The sequence below is a fragment of the Saimiri boliviensis genome, chromosome X (genome assembly GCF_048565385.1).
Source record: "Saimiri boliviensis isolate mSaiBol1 chromosome X, mSaiBol1.pri, whole genome shotgun sequence".
NCBI classification, from domain to species: Eukaryota; Metazoa; Chordata; class Mammalia; order Primates; family Cebidae; genus Saimiri; species Saimiri boliviensis.
Genome location: NC_133470.1, coordinates 63368350 through 63390216, shown reverse-complemented (window position 1 = coordinate 63390216; position 21867 = coordinate 63368350). Strand labels below are relative to the sequence as shown.

At 46.9% G+C, this 21867-nt stretch overlaps 1 protein-coding gene across 2 annotated transcripts in view; it reads left to right on the top strand.

The window, feature by feature from the left end:
* The first annotated feature begins 7096 nt into the window (after window positions 1-7096).
* The window catches only part of SLC16A2 (solute carrier family 16 member 2), a 109999-nt gene continuing 95228 nt past the window's right edge, over window positions 7097-21867 (top strand). The window contains exon 1 of one of the 2 annotated variants that reach the window (XM_074391642.1): window positions 7097-8269. In XM_074391642.1, coding sequence (XP_074247743.1) covers window positions 7633-8269 — 637 coding nt within the window. In that variant the 5' untranslated portion in view covers window positions 7097-7632. The remainder of the gene's footprint in view (window positions 8270-21867) is intronic. The other variant, XM_003936862.4, reaches the window with a different exon arrangement.

Here is a 21867-nt window from a genome sequence, read left to right as displayed (position 1 = left end):
TAATAATAGACAAACTATTAAGCTGACTGCTTCCTTGGCATTCAAGAAGCGGGCTCCATGCACATAGCAAATTGATTTGTTTTTAATGCACCTATTATTATGAATAGCCTTCTGGCTCAAGCTGAAAATCAGGCTATGTCCAGTATCCTTTACCCACCATGCTTCCACTTTGGCCATCTAAAGGTGTCAACATTCAAATCCATTTCCCAGTAATGTGGGTTCCTATCAGTACTATTCCTGACTATGGGTAACAAAATCAAACTCTTCTCTGTCTTTGGACTTCTTCTGCTACTATCAGAGCACCCTGGCTCCTTCTCACAATCCATCCCACTTGGCTTTTTTTTTTTTTTTTTTTTTTTTTTTTTTTTTTTTTTTTTTGAGATGGAGTTTTGCTCTTGTTACCCAGGCTGGAGTGCAATGGCGCGATCTCGGCTCACCGCAACCTCCGCCTCCTGGGCTCAGGCAATTCTCCTGCCTCAGCCTCCCGAGTAGCTGGGATTACAGGCACACGCCACCATGCCCAGCTAATTTTTTGTATTTTTAGTAGAGACGGGGTTTCACCATGTTGACCAGGATGGTCTCGATCTCTTGACCTTGTGATCCACCCGCCTCAGCCTCCCAAAGTGCTGGGATTACAGGCTTGAGCCACCGCGCCTGGCCCCATGTGGCTCTTGAATCCAAGGTGATGCTGTGTCATCAGGACTCTTAAGTTACTCTCATAAATAAAGAAAAGCTATAAAGGATAGAAAGATTATGTACTCACCTTCTTGAGAATGCTCTCAATACATAATCCAGTCTCAAGTAGTTAGAATGATTTAGGCACAGGGCAAGGAGTGATGTGAATTACCTAGTAAATTCCATTCCAGCCGGAAAATCCTGTTGGAGAGTAGGACAGGCCCAAAGCAAAGTGTGCCTTTTGCCTAAAACAGAGAACTTCAGGGATAGAAAAGACTTTCAGAGGTCATTTGGTCCATGGAATCCCAAGCACTAATCTGCATACCCATGACAGTCTATAACATCTTCATCAGTGTGCTGATACACATGAGAAAAATTATCACCTTACATATCTTGAAAAAGCCTTTTCTGAGTAAAAGGCTGTTCTTTCCACACTTGATATGATAGGAAGAAACATATCCTTATGTAACAAAAAATTGGGATTATGTTGGTCCCCAAAGTTTCCAGAGAAACTTTAGAGAAATTTTACTGGTCTTTCAGATTGAAATTTTGGGGAAGTATTGTTTTGGTCTTTTGGTTTTTAAACCTGGCAGTTCATTCATATTACTAGAGGCCTTGTCCAAACTATGTATTCCTGGGACTCACCTCAAGATATTCAGATTCAGAAAGGGTGGAGTGGGACCTAGGAGTCAGTGCTTGTAGAAAAGTCTCTAGGGGATTCTTATGTGCAACCAGGTTAGGGAACCATTGCTCTGCTTCATCCCCTAAAGTGAATAAGCAAAGCCATAAGTAATTGGAATGATTCCATTGTGCATTCATTTCTGTTAGAGACAGAAGGAACGCACATTCTCTCACTTGCAATATGAACCAGAGACATCTGCTAGGGTTTTTCCAAGGTCCACAATCAAACAAGTAAAATAGTGTAAAGGGCTAGAGCCACATCTTACTTAATTGTTGTGAGCATGAGCCAAGCTGATGAATCTACATATAGTAGTAGTATTTTCTAAAGATTTGTTGCTATTGGTGATGTTCGTTGATCAAGTATGATTTAGAGATTTATAGAGGAAACTTCATGCATCTTAAGACAGTAGCCCTATTTCTACAACTTTATTCTCAACCTTGTCTCATCTTTTATATACTTCTATCTCAAAATGTCTTTACCCAACTTAGTAGAGTCACACTCAGTAGTTTCTACTACAATGTAACCTCCATGAGGAAAAGGACCATTGTATGTCCTCAGTCCCTAATACAGTGAATGGTACATAATAGTTGATTAATAACTATTTGGGAAGTGAATGGTTGAGTGGTATGAAAAAGGCAAGTGACGTGTTTCCTCAGTTCAAGACTAACTCTGCTATTTGTTTTGTTTAACCTACTCTGGAGAGTCAAGAAAGGTATAGAATCTCAAATGGAAGATAGTTAAGAGGATGGTTGGTAAAGGCTGAGAGACCAGCAGGTGGCCATAAGTCATGGAATGGTGGCTAACTAGTGTGTTTGTAGCATGGTATGAAAGGGAGAAAAGGGTGGGAAGAAAATGACAGAGTAATGCTAGAGTGGTTGAATATGAGCCCCTCAGAAACAGGCACCAGGTATTTTATGTTTATGTTTGGTATACAGTACGGAGCCTAGTACATAGAGGTTTTCAGTAAATGATGAATGAATGAATGAACAAATGATGCTGGTCCCAAACCACGAAGGACTTTTCATGCCTTGCTGAGGAATTTAAACTTGACAGTCAAAAGGAGAATCATTGAAGATTTGTAAAGTATCGGAGTGTCGTGATTAAAATCGTATTTTGGAGCTATAATTGACAGGGTTGTTTGGGGGCCAGGAGGGAAGAGACAGGAAGCCATAGAAACTTCAGACCTGATTCAGCTCCTAATTCCCAATCTCCATTAACACTACTATCATTCTTTCCTTTACTCAAGTAGGAATGTCAGCTTCTTCCTTTTCCTTCATTACCCAAATCTGTTCTATCAACTACCATAACAATGATTTTTTTTTTATTTTTTTATTTTTATTTTTATTTTTTTTTTGAGATGGAGTCTCACTCTGTCGCCCGGGCTGGAGTGCAGTGGCATGATCTCAGCTCACTGATACTTCTGTCGTCCGGGTTCAAGCAATTCTCCTGCCTCAGCCTCCCAAGTAGCTGGGATTACAGGCCCCTGCTACTGTGCCTGGCTAATTTTTGCAGTTTTTAGTAGCGACGGGGTTTCACCATGTTGGCCAGGCTGGTCTTGAACCCCTGACCTTGTGATCTACCAGCCTTGGCCTCCCAAAGTGCTGGTATTGTAGGAGTGAGCCACCACGCCCGGCCTACCATAACAGTGATTGACATAGATATTCCTTTGTCTCCATCCCCATAGTCAGTGCCCTATTTCAGATGATCAACATTTTTTTTTTTCTTTTTTTGAGATGGAGTCTCTGTGTAGTGGCTTGATCTTGGCTCACTGCAACCTCTCCCTCCCGGGTTTAAGCCATTCTCCTGCCTCAGCCTCCACCATACCTGGCTAATTTTTATATTTTTAGTAGAGATGGTATTTCACCATATTGGCCAGGCTGGTCTTGAGCTCCTGAACTTAAGTGATCTGCCCGCCTCGGCCTCCCAAAATGTTGAGATTACAGGCATGAGCAACCACGCTCAGCACAGATCATCAACATTTTTTTTTTACTTAGTCTGTCAGTTTGTTTCCTTACCTCATATCTTTCCATGCCATCATATAAACTAGCAGTTGACAACCATTTTGTCATCAGGGACTGGTTTTGTGGAAGACAATTTTTTCCATGGGACAGGGGTTAAGGGGGATGGTTTCAGGATGAAACCGTTCCACCTCAGATCATCAAGCATTACTTAGATTTTCATAAGGAATGTGCAACCTAGATCCTCTGCATGCACAATTCACAATAGTGTTTGTGGTCCTATAAGACTCTAATGCTGCAGTGGATCTGACAGGAGGCAGTCCTCAGGTGGTAATGCTCGCTCACCTGCTGCTCATCTCCTGCTATATGGCCTGGTTCCTAACAGGCCATAGACTTGGTATTGGTCTGTAGCCTGGGGGTTGGGGACCCCTGATCTAAACTGTCACCACAATGTTCTTTCTAAGATGCAGTTCTGATGTTACTCTCCTACTGAAAAATCTTCAGTGTTATATTGTATTATATATCTTGTATTGTATATAAATCTTGCATTATATATCCAGAATAAAGCCTTTACCTCTCAGCATGGCATTTAATAACTCTGCAAAGTAGTTTGCCGATAAATTGAGGCTCAGAAAGGGAAAACAAATTTCTTAGGATCATACAGGCAGGCATGCAGTGGTAGAACCAAGGTTAAAACCCTGGTCTCCTGATGCCAATGATTTAGCCACTGTAAAGTATCTTCTAAAGAGGAGAGAAATGGTAGGTACAGCATATATTGCTAGAAATGGTGAAATGACAGTTACGTAATTCTGTCTTCTGGGTGGGGTACATACTTTCAAACTCACGCAAATGAGCAAAGATCTCTGTTCTACCTCTTACTAGCTGTAGACTTAAATAGCTTAACCTCTTGGAGCCTCTGCTTCCTCATTTATAAAATAGGGACAAACAATCCCAATTTTTTTTTTTTTTTTTTTTTTTTTTTTGAGATGGAGTCTCACTCTGTCACCTAGGCTGGAGTGCAATGGCACGATCTTGGCTCATTGCAACCTCTGCTTCAGGGGTTCAAGTGATTCTCCTGCCTCAACCTCCTGAGTAGCTGGGATTACAGGTGAGTGCAACCAGGCCTAGCTAATTTTTGTATTTTTAGTAGAGATGGGGCTTCACCATGTTGGTCAGTCTGGTCTTGAACTCCTGACCTCGTGATCCGCCCACCTCGGCCTCCCAAAGTGCTGGAATTACAGGCGTGAGCCACCACACCCGGCCAAAATCATCCCAATCTTATAGTAATGTTACGAAGATTATATAAGATCTCATATATAAAGGGCCTAGCACAGTGCTAGATTCACAGGAGATTCTCAGTGAGGATCGTCACCCACCCGTACTTCCATTACAGTGATCTAAAACCAGTTTAAACAATGAGGGAAGTAGAATTCAAGACAGTAGGAATCTAGATGGGTGCAAGATTCCAGGGTCTATTCCTAGTTCTGGGGTTGGAAATAACTATTTTTAGGGTCTCAATCAGGTTCCCTTCAAGTGGATTCCAAACTAGTGCTCTCCTGGGACAACAGTTGGTCATATGTATGGTGAGAACCCTGACTAAAAAGCAAACCTTAAGCCCCAGTGCCCATAGTGTCCATGACTTGTCACTCCTCATAGCTGAAGCATTATGGATTTTTATAAAAATGCAAATGTTTCCTAGGAGAGGCAGATGGCATACATATAAACTTTTTGGCCTGATTAGCCTTCATTTCCCTCTTTCTGTGAGTAGAGTCTATCTATGGCTCTGTGCTTTGAGCTCAAGTCATGCTCTGATGTAGGGACTACCCTCCCCCACCTTTGGCCTTTTAAAATCCTACTCAACATTCCAGGTCTTGCGAGCATGGTGGCTCCCAACACTTTGGGAGGCCGAGGAGGGTGGATCACTTGAGGTCAGGAGTTTGAGACCAGTCTAGCCAACATGGTGAAACCCTGTCTCTACTAAAAATACAAAAATTAGGCTGGGTGTGGTGGCTCACGCCTGTAATCCCAGCACTTTGGAAGTCCTCGGGGAGGCGGGGGAGTGGATCACCTGACGTCGGAAGTTCGAGACCAGCCTGATCAACATGGAGAAACCCTGTCTCTACTAAAAATACAAAAATTAGATGGGCATGGTGGTGCATGCCTGTAATCCTAGCTGCTCAGAAGGCTGAGGCAGGAGAATTGCTTGAACCTGAGGGCAGAGGTTGTGGTGAGCCAAGATAGTGCCATTGCACTCCAGCCTGGGCAACAAGTGCAAAACTCTGTCTCAAAAAAAAAAAAAAATTTTGAGGGCGTGGTAGTGCACAACTGTAATCCCAGCTACTTAGGAGGCTGAGGCAGGAGAATTGCTTGAACCAAGCAGAGGTTGCAGTGAGCTGAGATCGCACCACTGCACTCGGGCCTGGGCAACAGAGCGAGACTCTGTCTCAAAAAGAAAAAAAATTCCAGGCCCATCTTGAATACCACCTTCTCCAGAAACCCACTGTGTAGTTTAGCCAGATCTTACCTTCCCTCCTCTGTCTCCCTTTACCCAGGGAGCCTCAAATCCTAGGTTCCTTTGATGAAACACAGGGAACATGAGGCTTCGTTATATGGAGACCTGCCTTGAACTCTAGCTTGTCCTTGACTTGGCCTACGATATTACGCTAATAAATGCCTTGACCTCGTCGAGCCTCAGTTTTCCTGCAAAAAAAGCAGGCAATAAGGGACCTTAGGGCAATAAGGGACGTGGAGCAATGCCTGCTGACTGGCGAGGCCCTGTCATTTGCGAATTTGACTGATTCCTCTCAAATTGCACCGCAAGCCCCTCAGGACGTCTATATCCTTCCATCCAGCTCCGCCAGCCCTCAGGTGCTTAATGACTGTGTTTGCAGGCATCTAGCGCAGCCACTCAGCCCGGAGCTGCATCTACTCTGGCCATGCAGTCTTTTACTTATCAGGAGGGTTAATGAGATGCAGTTTAGAAAGGTCTTGGCACTCGCCCGCCCGCTCGTGGAAACCGAGTAGCTTGGAAACGACATCACGACTTCATGATTAGTACATTAGACGTGCAGACCCTTAGCGGAGGCACAGCTTCCTGGTATCGCCAAGCGGGCCCTGAGGGCCTAGGCTGGGTACCCCTGCGCACCCCTGCTGAGAGGCCGGCCTCCCGAAAGACAGATTACCCCACCTTTCCTTCTCCTTGACCCGGAGCGCTTCCTAGGAAACAAACTCTCCCTTAACCTCAGCGCGGCTGGGGCCCCCAGTCTGGGACATACATGTCTGGACTCCCATGTCCGCATGCCCGAGGTGGGCGGATGGGGGCGGTGGGTGCTGGGAAGGCATCAGTCCGATTGCAGCTCCGCTGAGTCTCGAGCACCTGAAAAGCCGCGGCCGAGATCGGAGAGATCAGCCCAGCGGAGATATCGGGGGCGGGGCAGCCCGAGCCCAAACTGGCGGCTGGACCCGGCTCCAACTCGTCCCTCCCCAGTCCGGGGCAGAGAGCCGGGAGGAGCTTGAACTGAGCTCGGGCTCCCGACTGGGCCTGGGCCCGGCTCCCACTGGTGTCACTGCACCTCCCTCCCTTCCTGGCCCGGCCCCTGGCCCAGACTCGGCCCTGGCCCGGCCCAGACCCGGCCCTCTGCGACTCCTCTGGGCTCCAGGTTGGCGCAAACAAAGCCCTGATTGACTGCCCGGAGGGGCGGGCCTCGCTGCCTGGCCGCCTCCTCCCCTCCCCGGCCGCCAGGGATTTGCCGGGAAGGGCGGGGGCGGGGGAGACTCCCGGGGGTGCCCAGGACCGTGGGGGGCCAAGTCCTCGGGCTCGAGAAGATTGTGTCCACCCGCTGTCCGAGGCCCAGGCTGTCCCCTCAGGTCGTCCTCCTCAAGTTCAAGGGGGGACATGTGAGCTCCTAAGGCCAGGGTGGGGTTCCTCGCAGGCTAGCTCTCGTCCTAGGGTCCCCGGGACCACCTCAGTTGCAGGCTGCTTGTGAGGAAGGAGGGAATGGGAGCAGAGAATAGGAGGGCTCTTTCCGAGGCTCGGGATTGATCAATGTCGGTTCTAGAGCCTGCGTGGAAGAGAGGGCGGGAGAACAGGATAGTTTGTGCTCTCTTTTTTCCATTTTAACTTTCCCTCTAACGGGCATCCGGACAAGAACAGGGTTCAGTAGTTTGGGAAGGGAGTTGGGGGAGGCAGTGACGGCTGGAGTAGGTAGACGAGTAAAAGGAGGAGGAAGGGCTGGGGAGAAGAGCGAGGCTGTAGCGGCTGCCAGTTGAGGGAGGAAGAGGTGGGGGTGTGGAGGAGGGGGAGGAGAGAGAGATGACATGGGGAGAGGAGGAGGGGGGGTAGACGTGGGAGGAGGAGGAGGAGAGGGCTCGAGGGACCGTCTGTCGCGGGACGGGCTGGCCAGCTGGGACGCGGAGCCTGGAGGAGGAGGCAGCGGCAGCAGCAGCCCTCGAAGCAGCAGCAGCTGCAGCAGCAGAAACAAGTACCAGTCACACAGCGGCTCCTCCGGCCCAAGCAGCCACAGTCCCCCGGCCGCGATGGCGCTGCAAAGCCGGGCGGGCGAGGAAGCAAAGGGGCCCTGGCAGGAGGCAGACCAAGAACGGCAGGAGCCGGTGGGTAGCCCTGACCCGGAGCCTGAGCCTGAGCCTGAGCCCGTGCCGGTGCCCCCGCCGGATCCCCAGCCGGAGCCCCAGCCCTTACCCGACCCCGCACCCCTGCGGGAGCTGGAGTTTGAGTCCGAGCGGGTGCACGAACCCGAGCCCACGCCTACAGTAGAGACCCGCGGCACCGCGCGCGGTTTCCAGCCTCCCGAAGGTGGCTTCGGCTGGGTGGTGGTGTTCGCTGCCACCTGGTGCAACGGCTCCATCTTCGGCATCCATAACTCTGTCGGGATCCTCTACTCCATGCTGCTAGAGGAGGAAAAAGAAAAAAATCGCCAAGTGGAGTTCCAAGCAGGTGAGTGGCCCCGCACGCCTTACCTGGCATTTTGGGCAAGGGTGTCCGCTCCCGCTGCCACCGACCCCATACCTCCCTGTTCGAGGCTCCCCTCCAACGGGCGGCTCCGACTCCTCCCCTTGCTCCTTGACCCCTTTTCATGGCTCTGCTAGGGTGCGGGTTGCGGGGCTTTGGGCAGCCTTGACTGGGGAGACTAGGTGCAACGCGTCCTGGGGGTACGAACTGGGACATTCATTGATCTTCGGCAAGCAATGGACGTTTTTGCCCTTCGACAAATCTAGACGCACCTTTCGGGTTTCTTTAAGGTATTTTGCCCGTGTGTGCTGGGGAAATATATTTGCAGGACTTTTTTTTTTTTTTTTTTTTTTTTTTTGGAGGTGGGGAAAGTCCTGAGGAGAGGAGAGAGTTGAGAGGCGGGGCGGGCTCTGAGAGAAGCACTGTACCGGGGACCTCTGCAGCAGCCCCAGTTCCTTAGGGGGAGCGAAGGTGTTTTCTGTCAAAAACGTTTGACGAATACTGGCGACTATCGGCGAAGAGTCAAACACATGGCAAGGCGTGTGTGTCTGCGGGAGAGAAAGGGAGGGAGGGAGTTAGAATCGGGGTTTGAGTGCGTCTCTGGCTGCCGCCGTTACGGCCCAGCAGGGCCGGGCAGTCCTCCGCCGCCCCGCGAGAGGGAACGGATCTCCGTGCCCTATGAGCCAAGCCCCAAAGCGGGCAGGGAGGCAGTCTCTGCAGTCTCCTGCCAGAGAGGCGTGAGGCGGCTGGCAGGCTGGGCCCTACTGCTCACTCCGCACCGCCCCCAACCTCAGTCCTGCCTTCCCCGGCACCCCGCGCGTCTCCGCAACTGGTGGGGTGCTTCGTTTGGCCTACAGCCTGAATGCCGGCCCCTCCACTCCCGCTTTCGCTTGGGGTTTAATTGATCTCAGACAGGGTTGGGGGGCATAGCCGTCGCTCTCCATGCCAGTGGTCGAAAGATCCCAGGCGTGTGCGCTCTTTGCATCGAGGTCGCCTGTGAGCTGGGAAAAGTCAGAGAAACCATCTCGCTTTCCCAGCAAAGCCACTGGCGAAATCCCTCAGCAGTTCTGGTGAGGGGACTCTGACGAAGACGGGGGGCGCCGGGGGTGGGGGTGGCGGGATTGGGATGCGCCCTCTCTGGCAAGGCTTGCTCCCTCTCGTGGCTCCTCAGATCAGCTCCACTCTTGCCACCAGCCCCAAGTTGACAACTCAGGGTATGTCAATTTTTGTAGTGTTGCCCTAGGACTGAGGGGTTCCATCCTCTCACTACCCCCACATATTTCTGCTGCCATTTGAGGGGACCTGGAAATTATTAAGCGAGCATAGAAACCTTGAATTCTATGTTCACCTGTGGATTCCCTGGCCCCTCTCCCACCCGTTTCAACCGAGGACTTGTGGTTTTAGTTTGCAGCTTTGCTGGGCTTCCCTGGCAGAAGGGGCTTTGGGGGATCTTGGTACCTCAGACCTTGTGGTCCATTGGCACAGCAGCAATGTACAGGCCCCATTGAAGATAGTTCAAGTGTGTGTCAGTGGCTGTCAAAGGAAGTCTCTCCACTACCCAGGCCCACTGTGATGCTGGAGTGGAGGGGTCCCAGGACTGTGTAAAGCAACTTCTAGGGGGAAGGTGGCTGCCACACTCACCCCTGGGACCACCTTTTTCCCTGCTTTGATGCAGTTCAGGGGCCTTTGGGAAGGCAGGCAGTGTAGGGCCTCAAGCTGTTGCCTAGGTTACCTCCAAGGGCACCTGCTAAGCATTGCCCTGTGGTTGAAGGCAGGCTGTTGGCCTTCAGGATCAGTGAGTGGCAAAGTCTGAGTGAAACTTGATGAGAAGCAGTAGAGGCTAGGCTAAAGCTAGGCCCTGGCATTTATGTGGTGTGAGGAGGCCTAGAGCTGTGATCTTAAGAGTGTATAATAAAACTTGGAAAAACCACTATTTTACCAGGAAGAGGCTCACTGCTGGGGAACAGACTTCAAAGTAGGTGATCATAGTGGACTCAGGGGGAGGGCTGGCTGGGACTTTCCGGTCAAGACCTCACAGTGCAGCTAGAGGGTGGGGGTGGGGGTGGGAGTGGGGGTGCAGTGGGCTATGCAGAGGTGTGGCTAGTGTATACTCTGACACAGACCAGGTCCACTGAGGGGCTGAGGTCACTAGTTTAAATTATAGTGAGTATAGGTCAGGAAGAAACAGAAAGGAATTTGGTACGTCCCTAGGGTCTCAGAATACTTTGGCTTGGGTTCTTGCTGTGGTGTATCTTGAACTCACTGATGTTATTTTTGATACTAGAGGCTCTCAGGGACACCTCAATTTTTATTTTGGAAAAGTCAGGAACACCCTAACACATTCTGGAACTCCTAGAAAATCTTATCCTCAGTACTAACTTTCTTAAGCCCTTCAGCTTTCCCAAGCAACCATTCAGATCCTAAGATTCTGAATGTGTCTTTGCCTGCAGACAATTTCTGCCATCTACTCAAAATTTCCCAGCCACTTGTACCACAGCCCTGGTGTCTCAAAAGGATAGAAGAAGCTAATAGAAGTTTGCTATCATTTTTATCAGCCAGTATTTGTCCAATAGCCATTCTGAGAGACACAGAACATACACCTTCACACTCAAGGAATTGGGTGCATTGTCCAATTTTATTAATGTCTGACGTGACTTCCATCTCTAAAAGTCTATGAATTTAGTCTTTAGAGGCACTTCGCAACCCAAATTCTCTTTGACGAGGCCTAATATCTTCACAGACCTAAAGCTGTGTTGATTGGTTTCATGGGTGGAAGGTTCTGCAGATGATTGGGACTGTTGTGAGGAACCCCTAAAGAAAGGTAGTTTTTTATACTTTATTTTAAGAGATGGGATCTTGCCCTGTTGCCCAGGCTGGAGTACAGTTGCAGTCATATTTCACTATACCCTCAAACTCCTGGGCCCAAATGATCCTCCCACCTCAGCCTCTCAAGTAGCCAGAACTACAGGCATGTGCCACCACACCCAGCTACATTTTATTTGTTATTTAAAAAAAAAAAAAACTGACTCTTACTATGTTGCCCAGGCTGGTCTCAAGAACTCCTGGCCTCCATCAATCCTAGTGCCTCAGCCTCCCAAGTAGCTGAGAAGAAAAGTAGTTTTGATGTTTGAGGGACAGCTCCACATCAGAGTGCCTCTGGGTATGGAAAAAGCCACAGGAGTTAGAAGGGAAATGGGATTCAGGCCTGGAGCATGCAGTGTTTGGTTTTTGTGGACCCTTTGATGTATACAGTTCTGTGGTGTCACCAGCTGTATATCTTGTCCCCTCTCTTCATCTGTTTTGAAGGAAAGCCAACTTTCCCTATGTCCTAGGCTTGGGTGGCTTGGCAGGTAAAAGATTCCTGAAAGGGAGACAAGTGACTGAAGTCTGGTTTAGTGAAAAAGGGAAAAGATCATGAGGGACATGAACCTGTATTTCTCGCCAAGATTATGGGAAATTTGGGAGTTCTCCAACCCAGACCAAACAGCAGACAGGCAATTCTGTGGTAAGTAGAGGCTCAGCATAGCTTCCTGCGGTGGTAGGGGAGCCTTCTGGGAAAAAAAAGGCAGGGGGAAAGAGAAGCAAGATGGCATTGGTTGCAGGCCCTAGCTCACTACTGGGACCCTAAGTGAATCGGAGCTGTAATAGGGTTAGGGTTGGGAGTTCGGAGGACAAGGCAGAACAAGCCAGAGTTATTAACATTGGCTCTATACTTAAGTGTTTTTAAAAGTACTCCAGAGTAAAACTTGACTGCCAGTCCAGCACTGAGCCATAAAATATGGAAGGTATTTTTTTATTGGGCAATTTATAAGCATGGCCCTTGTAAGTTCCCAAGAGGGGATCATAGGCTGAGGCTCTCATCACCAGAGAAAGGGATAATGGTCAGGAAGGTTCACTACTAGGCACAAGATAGTTCAGGCTGATGGTCCACTCTGATGGAAACAGAATTTTCTAGGTATGAGGAAGAATGATACACTCTGCCTTTGGGTGAACCAAGAGTCCCAAGGATGGATGGGGCCAGGCAGTGTAGGCTGTCTTTCTCCTTCCCACCTTAGGGGTTATCATTGCTTAGTTCAGTGTCTCACTGGACTATAACACTAAATTTCTGACTTTGGGAGCAAAGTATATTTTGAGCAAATCTGCCAGTCTCTTGACTTCAGCTGAAGGCTCTTGACTACTGTCCAGCAGAGCTAGATCAGGTTGGCTTAGTGCCTGCTGTGTCACTTCAAGCTACAGAGCCATTAGCCAGGCATCTCTCAGGTCATTCCCCTGCCTCCTTCTCAACCAAACTGGATCTTGAACTATGACCATGCCTCCAAATGCCCCAACCTCTTATTCTTATACTGAAAAGGATGAGAATAAGAGGCTGGGGCATTTGTAGGCCAAGAAGGAGAATGGTTGTTTGAGCTGGGGTAGCTGGTTGAGGCTGGATGCCTGGCTTACTGTCCAGTGGCCTCAAATGCTCATTCTAAGTCTAAAAAGCAAGACCTAGGGCCAAATCTGGACACTGCAAAGCTGACAGTCTCAGTGATACCAGCTAGGCAGTAACTAGGAGTTAGACAACGTGTGCTCCTAACTTGTTCTGTGACTTTGAACAGGCACTTCACCTCTCTATATCTCAGTTTATCTATCTATAAAATGAGAGGTTTTGACTGAATGAACTTTCTAGCCCCACCATTCTATCCTTCTAGAATTATGTGCTATCTTATTCTTTACTATTCATATGTCATACATTTTGACTCATTTCAGCAAATAAAAGTTTGGTAAGCTGCCTAAATAGCAGTGAGAATGGGTTGGAGAAGATTGGGAAAGCAAGGAAAAGCCATATAGACATGATTTGCCCATGTCATTTGTATTTAAAGACTATGGGGCTGCCTATGGGTATAGATTTGTTTAAAAATGACCCACTCCTTTTTACTCAGTATTTAAGGTCAACCTTTCATGTGGAGCTGCTTCTTCCAGAGTGTTCTGGTTGGTATAGAGCTGGGTCTTCAAGATAACACCCCTGATTTGACCTGATGCAGGCAAGCAGGGTGGGTCTGAATGCTGCTTTTTTCCAGCATTTGAACCTGCTCCTCAGAAGTATTAAACTACAAACATTTCCTCAAGCCTCAGTTTGGACCCTTCTTCTGAAATTTAATTTCCCACAGCACACTCTTATTTCTCAGAAATGCATACTCATTGTGACCTTGGTTTGCTGTTACTTCCAGCTAGTAAAGAAACCGATTCTTAAAAGAGGTTCCCTTCAGAGGTCTTCAAATAGAGCATTTTGATAGCTGGCTCAGGGCCACTGCCTGGATTCTGTTGTGGTGGGATTGGAGAGCGTTGCTACTGTGAACCTGGAGAAGGCCCCATTAGATGTCCACAATCCCTGGTCAACTTTAGCATCAGAGCTTAGTTGAGAGTGTGCCTATAGAAGTAGCAGGCACAGAGCTCTCTTTCCTTTTCCTTGGATGTCATTGGCAATATTGCTTCCAGCCCATGAAGAGTAAAGAAGCAACTGGATTGTCAACATTTGTAGAATTACATAAAGGATGCCATCTCAACCTTTTGAGCAGACCAGTTTCCCAGGAAGATGCACTGTTTTTCCCAACAGCCTCATTTTATGGTTTTGTTGCATTTTGAAAAGATAAAAACTATTTATTCTTTTCAGATTGTGTGAGCGATGCAGTGGGATCTCCTGTCTTGAAAAACGTTGTCTCACCTAAGATTGAATGAATGAACCCTCAAGAAAGGCTTTGTTCTGCACACATACACACACGTGCATTCGTGCACACACACACACACACCCATGCCCTACACCCTAAGTCATGGATTATGAATATTCCATCTGAAAGAAGTCATTTCCCATCTGTTTATGGAATTAGAATTAGGCATACCAGAAGCTTCTGTAAAAATTATGCTGTACTAGTGCAAAGGAACCAGACTAAGAAACTTGCTAGGTGAGGGTAATGGAAAGAGTACAACCAGCCTGAGTTGTACCTCTTGAGCTGGACCCACTTGCAACTCCCCAACAGTGGGGCTGAGAAACTTTATTGCAAGTTTCTTTCTGCCTTAATCCTCCTGTATCTCTCCTAGTATGCAGAGATTACTGGAAAGAGGGTTTCGGTGACCCCAGCTCTCTCTGGCTATAGGGGTGACAGAATACTAAGCCTAGGGAGATTTCATCAACTGCCTGAAGTTGGGTGCTATGGTAGATAATGTGAAATCATTGACACCTCCTTGTAGGTGGGAAATGTGGCCTGTTTGGGTGGCTTGAGGAAACGCAGCCTCTTCACCCTGAGAGTCTCACCCTCTTCTATCCTCTACTTTGCTCTGGTTTGTAGCATTGGTGGGAGAAGAAGGGATGAAATTGTCTGTCCCAATCACATATTTTCTCAGCTTCTCCTATTTTCATAGTGCATTTTTATCATGTTTGCTGTATGTGCCACCCCCTTTTTCCCCAATATTGTTCTCTCTTTTCTTTTTCTTCCTATTGCTCAGTTAGAGGAACAATTGGGGTTTGGGATGTTGTATAGTCCCAACTCCTGCCAGAGTCACAGGCCCACTCTTACATACCCTACAGAGGCCTCCCTTCCCCCTTTCCCCTTTCTTTCCTCTCTTAGTTTCCACTTTCTGGGTGAAGGGTGACTTTCGCTGGAGCACTCAAGAGTGTGGAAGCCATCACCTCTGGATTTTTGCATTAAGATAGCTGCTATGCCACCCTTTTTTTTTGTCACTTCCACGCCTCTTTCCACGGCCCTAGTACCCCAGCTCAGGAGATAGTATTGTAGAAGGTCTCACTCAATAATATTCAACAAATGTCCTGGTCACTGGTTTTCCTTTCTTTTCAAATCCTGACTGTCTTTGTCCCCCACCTGTTGGGCCAGCTGAACTTCCAGAGATTTCATATTAGTTTTTGGTAGCTTCAGCATTTCTGGTTCATTCTATTTTGAGCCCCCAACATTTATTTTCCTGTCAAAACTACTGCACATTTGGTTGTAGAGGGATCAGAGAAGGAAGAAGACAGACATTTAAGTCTGAACTAGAGTCAAAAGTGCCTTTAAGGAAGATTGCTCCAGCCCAGGAGGGTGAGGCTACAATGAGCCATGATCACACCACTGCATTCCATCCTGGGTGACAGAGCAAGACTGTCTCAAAAACAAAAAGAGAGAAAAAGAAAAATATAAGCTGGGCCCAGTGGCTCAAGCCTGTAATCCCAGCATTTTGGTAGGCTGAGGCAGGAGGATCACTTGACCCCAGGAGTTTGAGACGAACCTGGGCAACATCAGGAGATCCCATCTCTACAAAAAAAAATTTTTTTAAACTAGCACTTGGCAAGAGCTCACAAACCTCCCTACAAGTCAAGGACTGAGTTTTTTTAGTAGGAGCTATTAGGGCTTGGGGGAGATGGTAGGGTGGAGTTAGGGTGTTACTTCCTCCTGAGGGTCTCTCACAGAGAGACCTGTTCTCCTGCAGGTAATGAAGAATAAGGAAAGGGATATTTAGGGTCAGGGCCAGGGGACATCCAGCATAGAAGGAGCCTTGCTCCTTTGTATTCAGCTCTGGAGTGGGCCAGTTTCCTTGTGTTTTAAACAGGATAGCCCCAGAGAACAGAGGCCACAGGATTGTGACCTTCACAAAGAAGGATTGCAAAAGCAGTTTTGATTAAGCATCTCAATGGCCACTAAGGGAGCTTTCATCTTTCATTAAGACCAGCTGGTAGGCAAATCAGAACAAAAATGTTTTGCTTTTTTGTTGTAAACAACAAAATAAAACCCTAAACCCTTCTTTAAGACTAAGATTTCAAATATGCTAGGACTCACCATATTGATTTTCAGTAATTTAAATGCCTTCTGAGCTGGAAGGCATTTTAGAGATCACTTAATCTTACTCCCTCTGGTTCCCATCTTAAAGGTGGAAAACTGAGACATGGAAAGATGTGACTTTAATTAGCATTGTGGGTAGATGCTTGTAGTGGAGGTCGATTTGTCAGAGGACTCAGGAATGGATATAAGAGGTGGGCTGCTGTCACACTAGGTGTTCCCCAACTCAATCACTGCCATTCTTCTCCCGTTTCTCTCTTCCGTAACTTTTCAAAGTCAATCCCCAGGCACTACTTTGTGGAAAGAGATGGAGACAAAATTCAAAAGGTATGATGGTGAAGAGTCTCTTTCCCACTCCTCTCTCCCAGCCACCCTGCTTCTCTCCCTAAAGGCCACCACTGTCATCTGGTGTGTCCTTTCAGAAATTTTCTATATATGTACAAGCAGTTCTGTGTGTGTGCACGTGTGTGTGTGTGTGCACGCATGTGTGTGTGTGCGTGTGTGTGTGTGTGTGTGTGTGTACCCTCCCTTTAACACTTTCAACTTTTATTATAGGTTAAAAAGCACACAGGCCAGATGCCCTGGCTCACACCTGTAATCCCAGCACTTTGAAATACCAAAGTGGGTGGATCACTTGAGGTCAGGAGTTCAAGACCAGCCTGGCCAACATAGTGAAATCCTGTCACTACTAAAAATACAAAAAATAGCTGGGCATGGTGGTGTGCACCTGTAATCCCAGCTACTCGGGAAGCTGAGACAAGAGAATTGCTTGAACCCAGGAGGCAGAGGTTACAGTGAGCCGAGATTGTGCCTTTGCACTCCAGGCTGGGTGACAGAGCGAGACTCTGTCTCAAAAAAAAAAAAAAAAAAGTACACGTGCAGATTTATTACATGGGTAAACTACGTGAGGCTGAGGCTTGGGGTCCTAAAGATCCTATCACCCAGGCCATAAGCATAGTACCCAACAAGTGGTTCTTCAGCTCATGCACCCCACTCTCCTTCCTCTGTCCAGTGATCCCCAGTGTCGATTGTTCCAATCTTTATGATCATGTGTATTAAATATTTAGCTCCCACTTATAAGTTAGAACATTTGGTATGCCCTACTTTTGAAGTTGGTAGGTTACCAACTTCACCTACTTATTACAGATAATGTGGTTACCATGTACATTATCCTCCACCTTGCCTTTCATACTTCAAACTATATCTTGGTACATTAAGTTCATAAAGTCTTCATTCTTTTTTAATGACTGCATCATATTCCATTATATGGGCATATCGTAATTTATTTAATCAACACCTTACATTCAGACTGTTACTAATCTTTGACTATGGGGCTTTAGTGTCAAACAGTGCTAGATTCAGGTTACTTTCCACATGACTTGCCTTGACAATGTTTTTAAACTTCTTGGAGTCTGAGTTTTCTCATACATAAAATAAGTATAATAATACCATCTATCATTGCTGGTGTGGAGATTAAATGAGATGAGGCATGTAAAACATCTAGCATACAGCCTGGCACATACTACTTGTTCACTGTCAGTGTTCTCCCTGCTCACAAGTCCTCCCTATACCTTCTACCTCCAATTCAATTAATATGCATTCAATTCAAGTCAATAGATCTTTGTTATATGTTAGGCTGGGACTTGGATGTACCAGAGAAGAAAAAGGGACCCTCAAGAAGTGTATGATTCCTTTGAGAAGACGTAACATACCAAACAACTACAGTTGTGCTAAGTAGTTTAAAAAAAACACTGTGTATATTACATTGAATGCAATTTTCATGTGGTAATGTAGAAAAAGAGAGACGATGGTAAGGGCAGGAGGAATCAAGGCCCTGGTAGAGTTGGAATTTGAAATAGCATTTAGCTAAGTAGAGAATTGGGCAGTGGCAGAGAGAATTGGACAGTTTGGTTGTTGCTTGGATTCAGGGTCTTTGCCCTCTGACAGCCTAGTGAGTCACTGTTCCCCATTAGGCCTTATCCAGTAGGTAGGGTGGAGGGGCAGGAGGAGAGGAATATACTGAGGATGTTTGCAGGGAAGGACACGGGGAAGGGGAACGTTGGGCACTGGGCCACAGAATGAGGTGCCTACAGATGGTTTGTGGCACATCCCACTCAGCCCACACCACCTGCTCGTCCATGTCAACCACCCAAGCCCTTTTTTAAGAGGTCCAAGGAAAAGAAGAGCATAAGGAGCAGCAGTTCTCAGCCCCTCACTCTGTGCCCCAAACAGGTCCCCAGATCCTGTAAACCCCAGGAGAGGGAAGAATATTGAATGATAATAATCCCCTCTGTGTGTGACATATTGTAGTTTACATCTTAGTTTACACTGATACTTGCAACAGAGGCACTTATGAAATAAAATACCCAGTTGAATCTCATCATGTGCCAACATCTTTGGTCGAGTGCTATGTTGAGAGTTTCTGGAAAATGAAAAGTCAATGAGGTTTGTATTAGTTAGGGAAAAGTTCACTGCAGAGAAGGACTGTGTAGATATTCATATTACTACTTTACATTTGCAGAAAATAGACAGCACACTGAGGGTAAGTGAGTGCCCTTAGGTAATACATTTAATATTTAGCAGATTGTGCCCAGGTGTTTGAGGCTTCAGTGAGCTCTGATGGTGCCACTGCACCCTAACCTGGACAACAGAGCAAGATCCCATCTCTAATATATATAGTTAGTGGATCTGAGACTACAATCCAGGTCTCCCAATTCTGTATTCTATGGGGAAGAAATGTAATCTGGAATAAAATTTTTTCTAAACTTAGTAGCAAATTAAAGTTTAAGTGTATGGGTAAGAAGCAGTATAGTATGATGAAACAAAGAACCAAGAGTCTAAAAGTTTAGGGGCATGGTAATGGGGCTCATGAAAGGAAGGATCTGGACATAAATAATGCCTGCTGGTTGGGATCAAAAAAGAGCACTGGACTAAGAGTCAGGAGACCTGGGTTCTGGTTTTGGCTCTGTTACTGGCTGTCTTTCTGACCCTGCCAAGTCCCTTCCCTTCCCCTTTTTGGATCTCAAATTTCTCCATTTATGCAATGAGAAAGTTGAACTTCACAGGGACTTAGTGGCACTTAGAACCAATGGTATCTGTAAACCAAGGAGGCTTTGGGAACTTCCTGACAAGAGGCTGAGGGTGATGGAGAGTGGTGAGGTTGTGAGTGGAAGAGAACAACTTCTCTGATGAAAATGGAAAACAGATGCTCTCAAATTTAAGCAAAGGTAAGTTTTGGAAAGGGTATCTATCTCATAGTCTCCATCCTATATCCTTGGAGAATTCTATCCAAGAAAGGGGAAAAAGGAAGTGTGTGTATATGTGTGTGGGTGTGTGTGTGCGCGCATGCATGCAAGTGAGCAAGCATCTCAATGCAAAGCTGAGATTTGGTGGGACAGATTGTGATATGCTGAGTCAATATCTCTGAAAATCTCTTTTTAATAATATCCACTTTAAGACCACTTTTCTAAGACATCGGTTTTACTTTTAGAAAGGGGTTTGTGTCTTATGGGTGAGATACTATTGAGAGTCCTCCTATCATGGAGCCCACTTCAGTGAGCCACACTGGATTAATCCTGGTTCCACCATTCACTAGCTTTATGTTGTGGTAAAGCATTTAAACTCTCTGCGCCTCTATTTCCTCATTTGTAAAAGGCAGATAGCAAGAGTACTTACCACGTAGGGCTGTTAAATGAGTTGATATCTATATCTATATCTATATCTATATCTATATCTATATCTATATCTATATATGTATCTCTAGCTAGCTAGCTTAGAACAGTATCTGGCATATGCAAAGTACTATGTAAATGTTTCCTATTCTTGTTATCTACCAAGTAGGCTACAGCTCATGCATCTGTAGAGCTGGATCTCAGAGAGCAAATATTACCCCAAAGTGAGCCCAAAGAAGCTCAGTATTACCCAGTCAGAAATTCAGGGGGTTACGGCTTCTAACCCCTTAGGTACCTTCTGGACTATTCTGACGTTGGCCACACCTTGGATCAGATTAAGACCTTTAGAGGTTCTAAATACTGTTTTACTGATGGTCAAATTCTGAAATAATTAAATCTATATTTTCCACATTTGGTGGTGGTCCTGCTTCACTGGTGCCCTAAGCTCATGCTCATCCATCTATTGGGTAATCCTGCACTGGCCACGCCAGCCTGTATGTTTCTCGTTATGCTCTGGAGGGAACCAATGACTAGGAGGGGTCTACATGTTCACAAAGAACAGTTTTGAACCCAGGCAGCTCCATCCACAGCAGGGTGCCCTGTGTCCCAGCTTCTGAGAGCTTAACCTGCCAAGCCTCGTGACCTCCTTGCTGGTTGGGACCGCCCATCCTGTTACTTGGAAGGATGGTTTATCTTCTGGGGACAGGGGAAGAGAAGGACAAATGCCTGGAAGTCCAAATAAGGCCCCCTGCAGGAAGCTCTAAACATTAGCAAGTTAAAGTTCTAGTGACAAGTTCAGATGACTGAGCATGGTCATGATACAGAACAGGAATGTGTGACGCTCTTCTGCTTCTACATGATGAGGATATCAAGCCCCTCCCCTGAACCCTGATTTATTCAAGGACTTCAGATCAGTGTTTCTGGAAAACTTGGAGTTATTATCAGTATCTTCATTACCCTACGCAGCTTGACCAGGTTCTAACCATCCAAATGGTGACCAGCGCAGTTGTATGTTCCAAGAGCCAGTGTTTTTAGCCTTATTCTAGATATTTTGCCTATGGACAAACTAGCCAAAAGCAAAGTTTCCTTAGATCCACTGGCGAAACAGCTGCAGGGACCTGGTGGCCTGGATAAGAGAGGTCAGCAGGACTCCAGACAGGTTTATTTGCTGCCTTGCCCAGAGATGTCGCCACTCACATTCCAGCGTGCCTTCCTCATATATATCTCAAACATGGAAGGCTCAGGTGAAACCGGTCAGACCAGATGTTGGGAGCCTGCAGCTTTTAGGAAGAGAAGACAGATGGATCGACAGGCAGCCAGAGGAGAGAATAGAGAGGTAAAAAACTATTTTTCCAGCTCCTAATCCCAGGACCCCCACCCCCACCAAACACCTATGGGCTCCAGCGTAACACTTGCTCAAGAAGGCAATGGTTCATCTGTGTCCCATGAGTGGACCTGGTTGTTATATCCAGGTAAGACCACCAACCTAAAGGCTACTTTTCAGGCCATGGCTCAACAGAGACTAACACTTGCCTTGAGGCTTTCTTTTTAAAAATGGAACCTGTTTTAGCACTAACGGAAAAGATGACCTTGGAGTGGGGAAGTCATAAAGGAGACCCCAAAGTTCAACTCTCCTTTGCCTCACTTTTCCACATGCTGTGTGGTATAGGGTAAGGCACAGGATCTGATAGCTAACAGACCAGTGTTAGAGTTCTGGATTTGCCATTTACCTGATCTGCAATCTTGACCAAGTCTGAGCCTCAGCATCATAAACCCTACCTCAGTCTTATGATGAGATTCAAATGAAAAGACGGACGTGAAAGCCCTCTGAAAAGAGTTTTGAGCCTTTTTTTTTTTTTTTTTTTTTTTGAGACGGGGTTTTGCTCTTGTTACCCAGGCTGGAGTGCAATGGCGCGATCTCGGCTCACCGCAACCTCCGCCTCCTGGGTTCAGGCAATTCTCCTGCCTTAGCCTCCTGAGTAGCTGGGATTACAGGCACGTGCCACCATGCCCAGCTAATGTTTTGTATTTTTAGTAGAGACGGGGTTTCACCATGTTGACCAGGATGGTCTCGATCTCTCGACCTCGTGATCCACCCGCCTCGGCC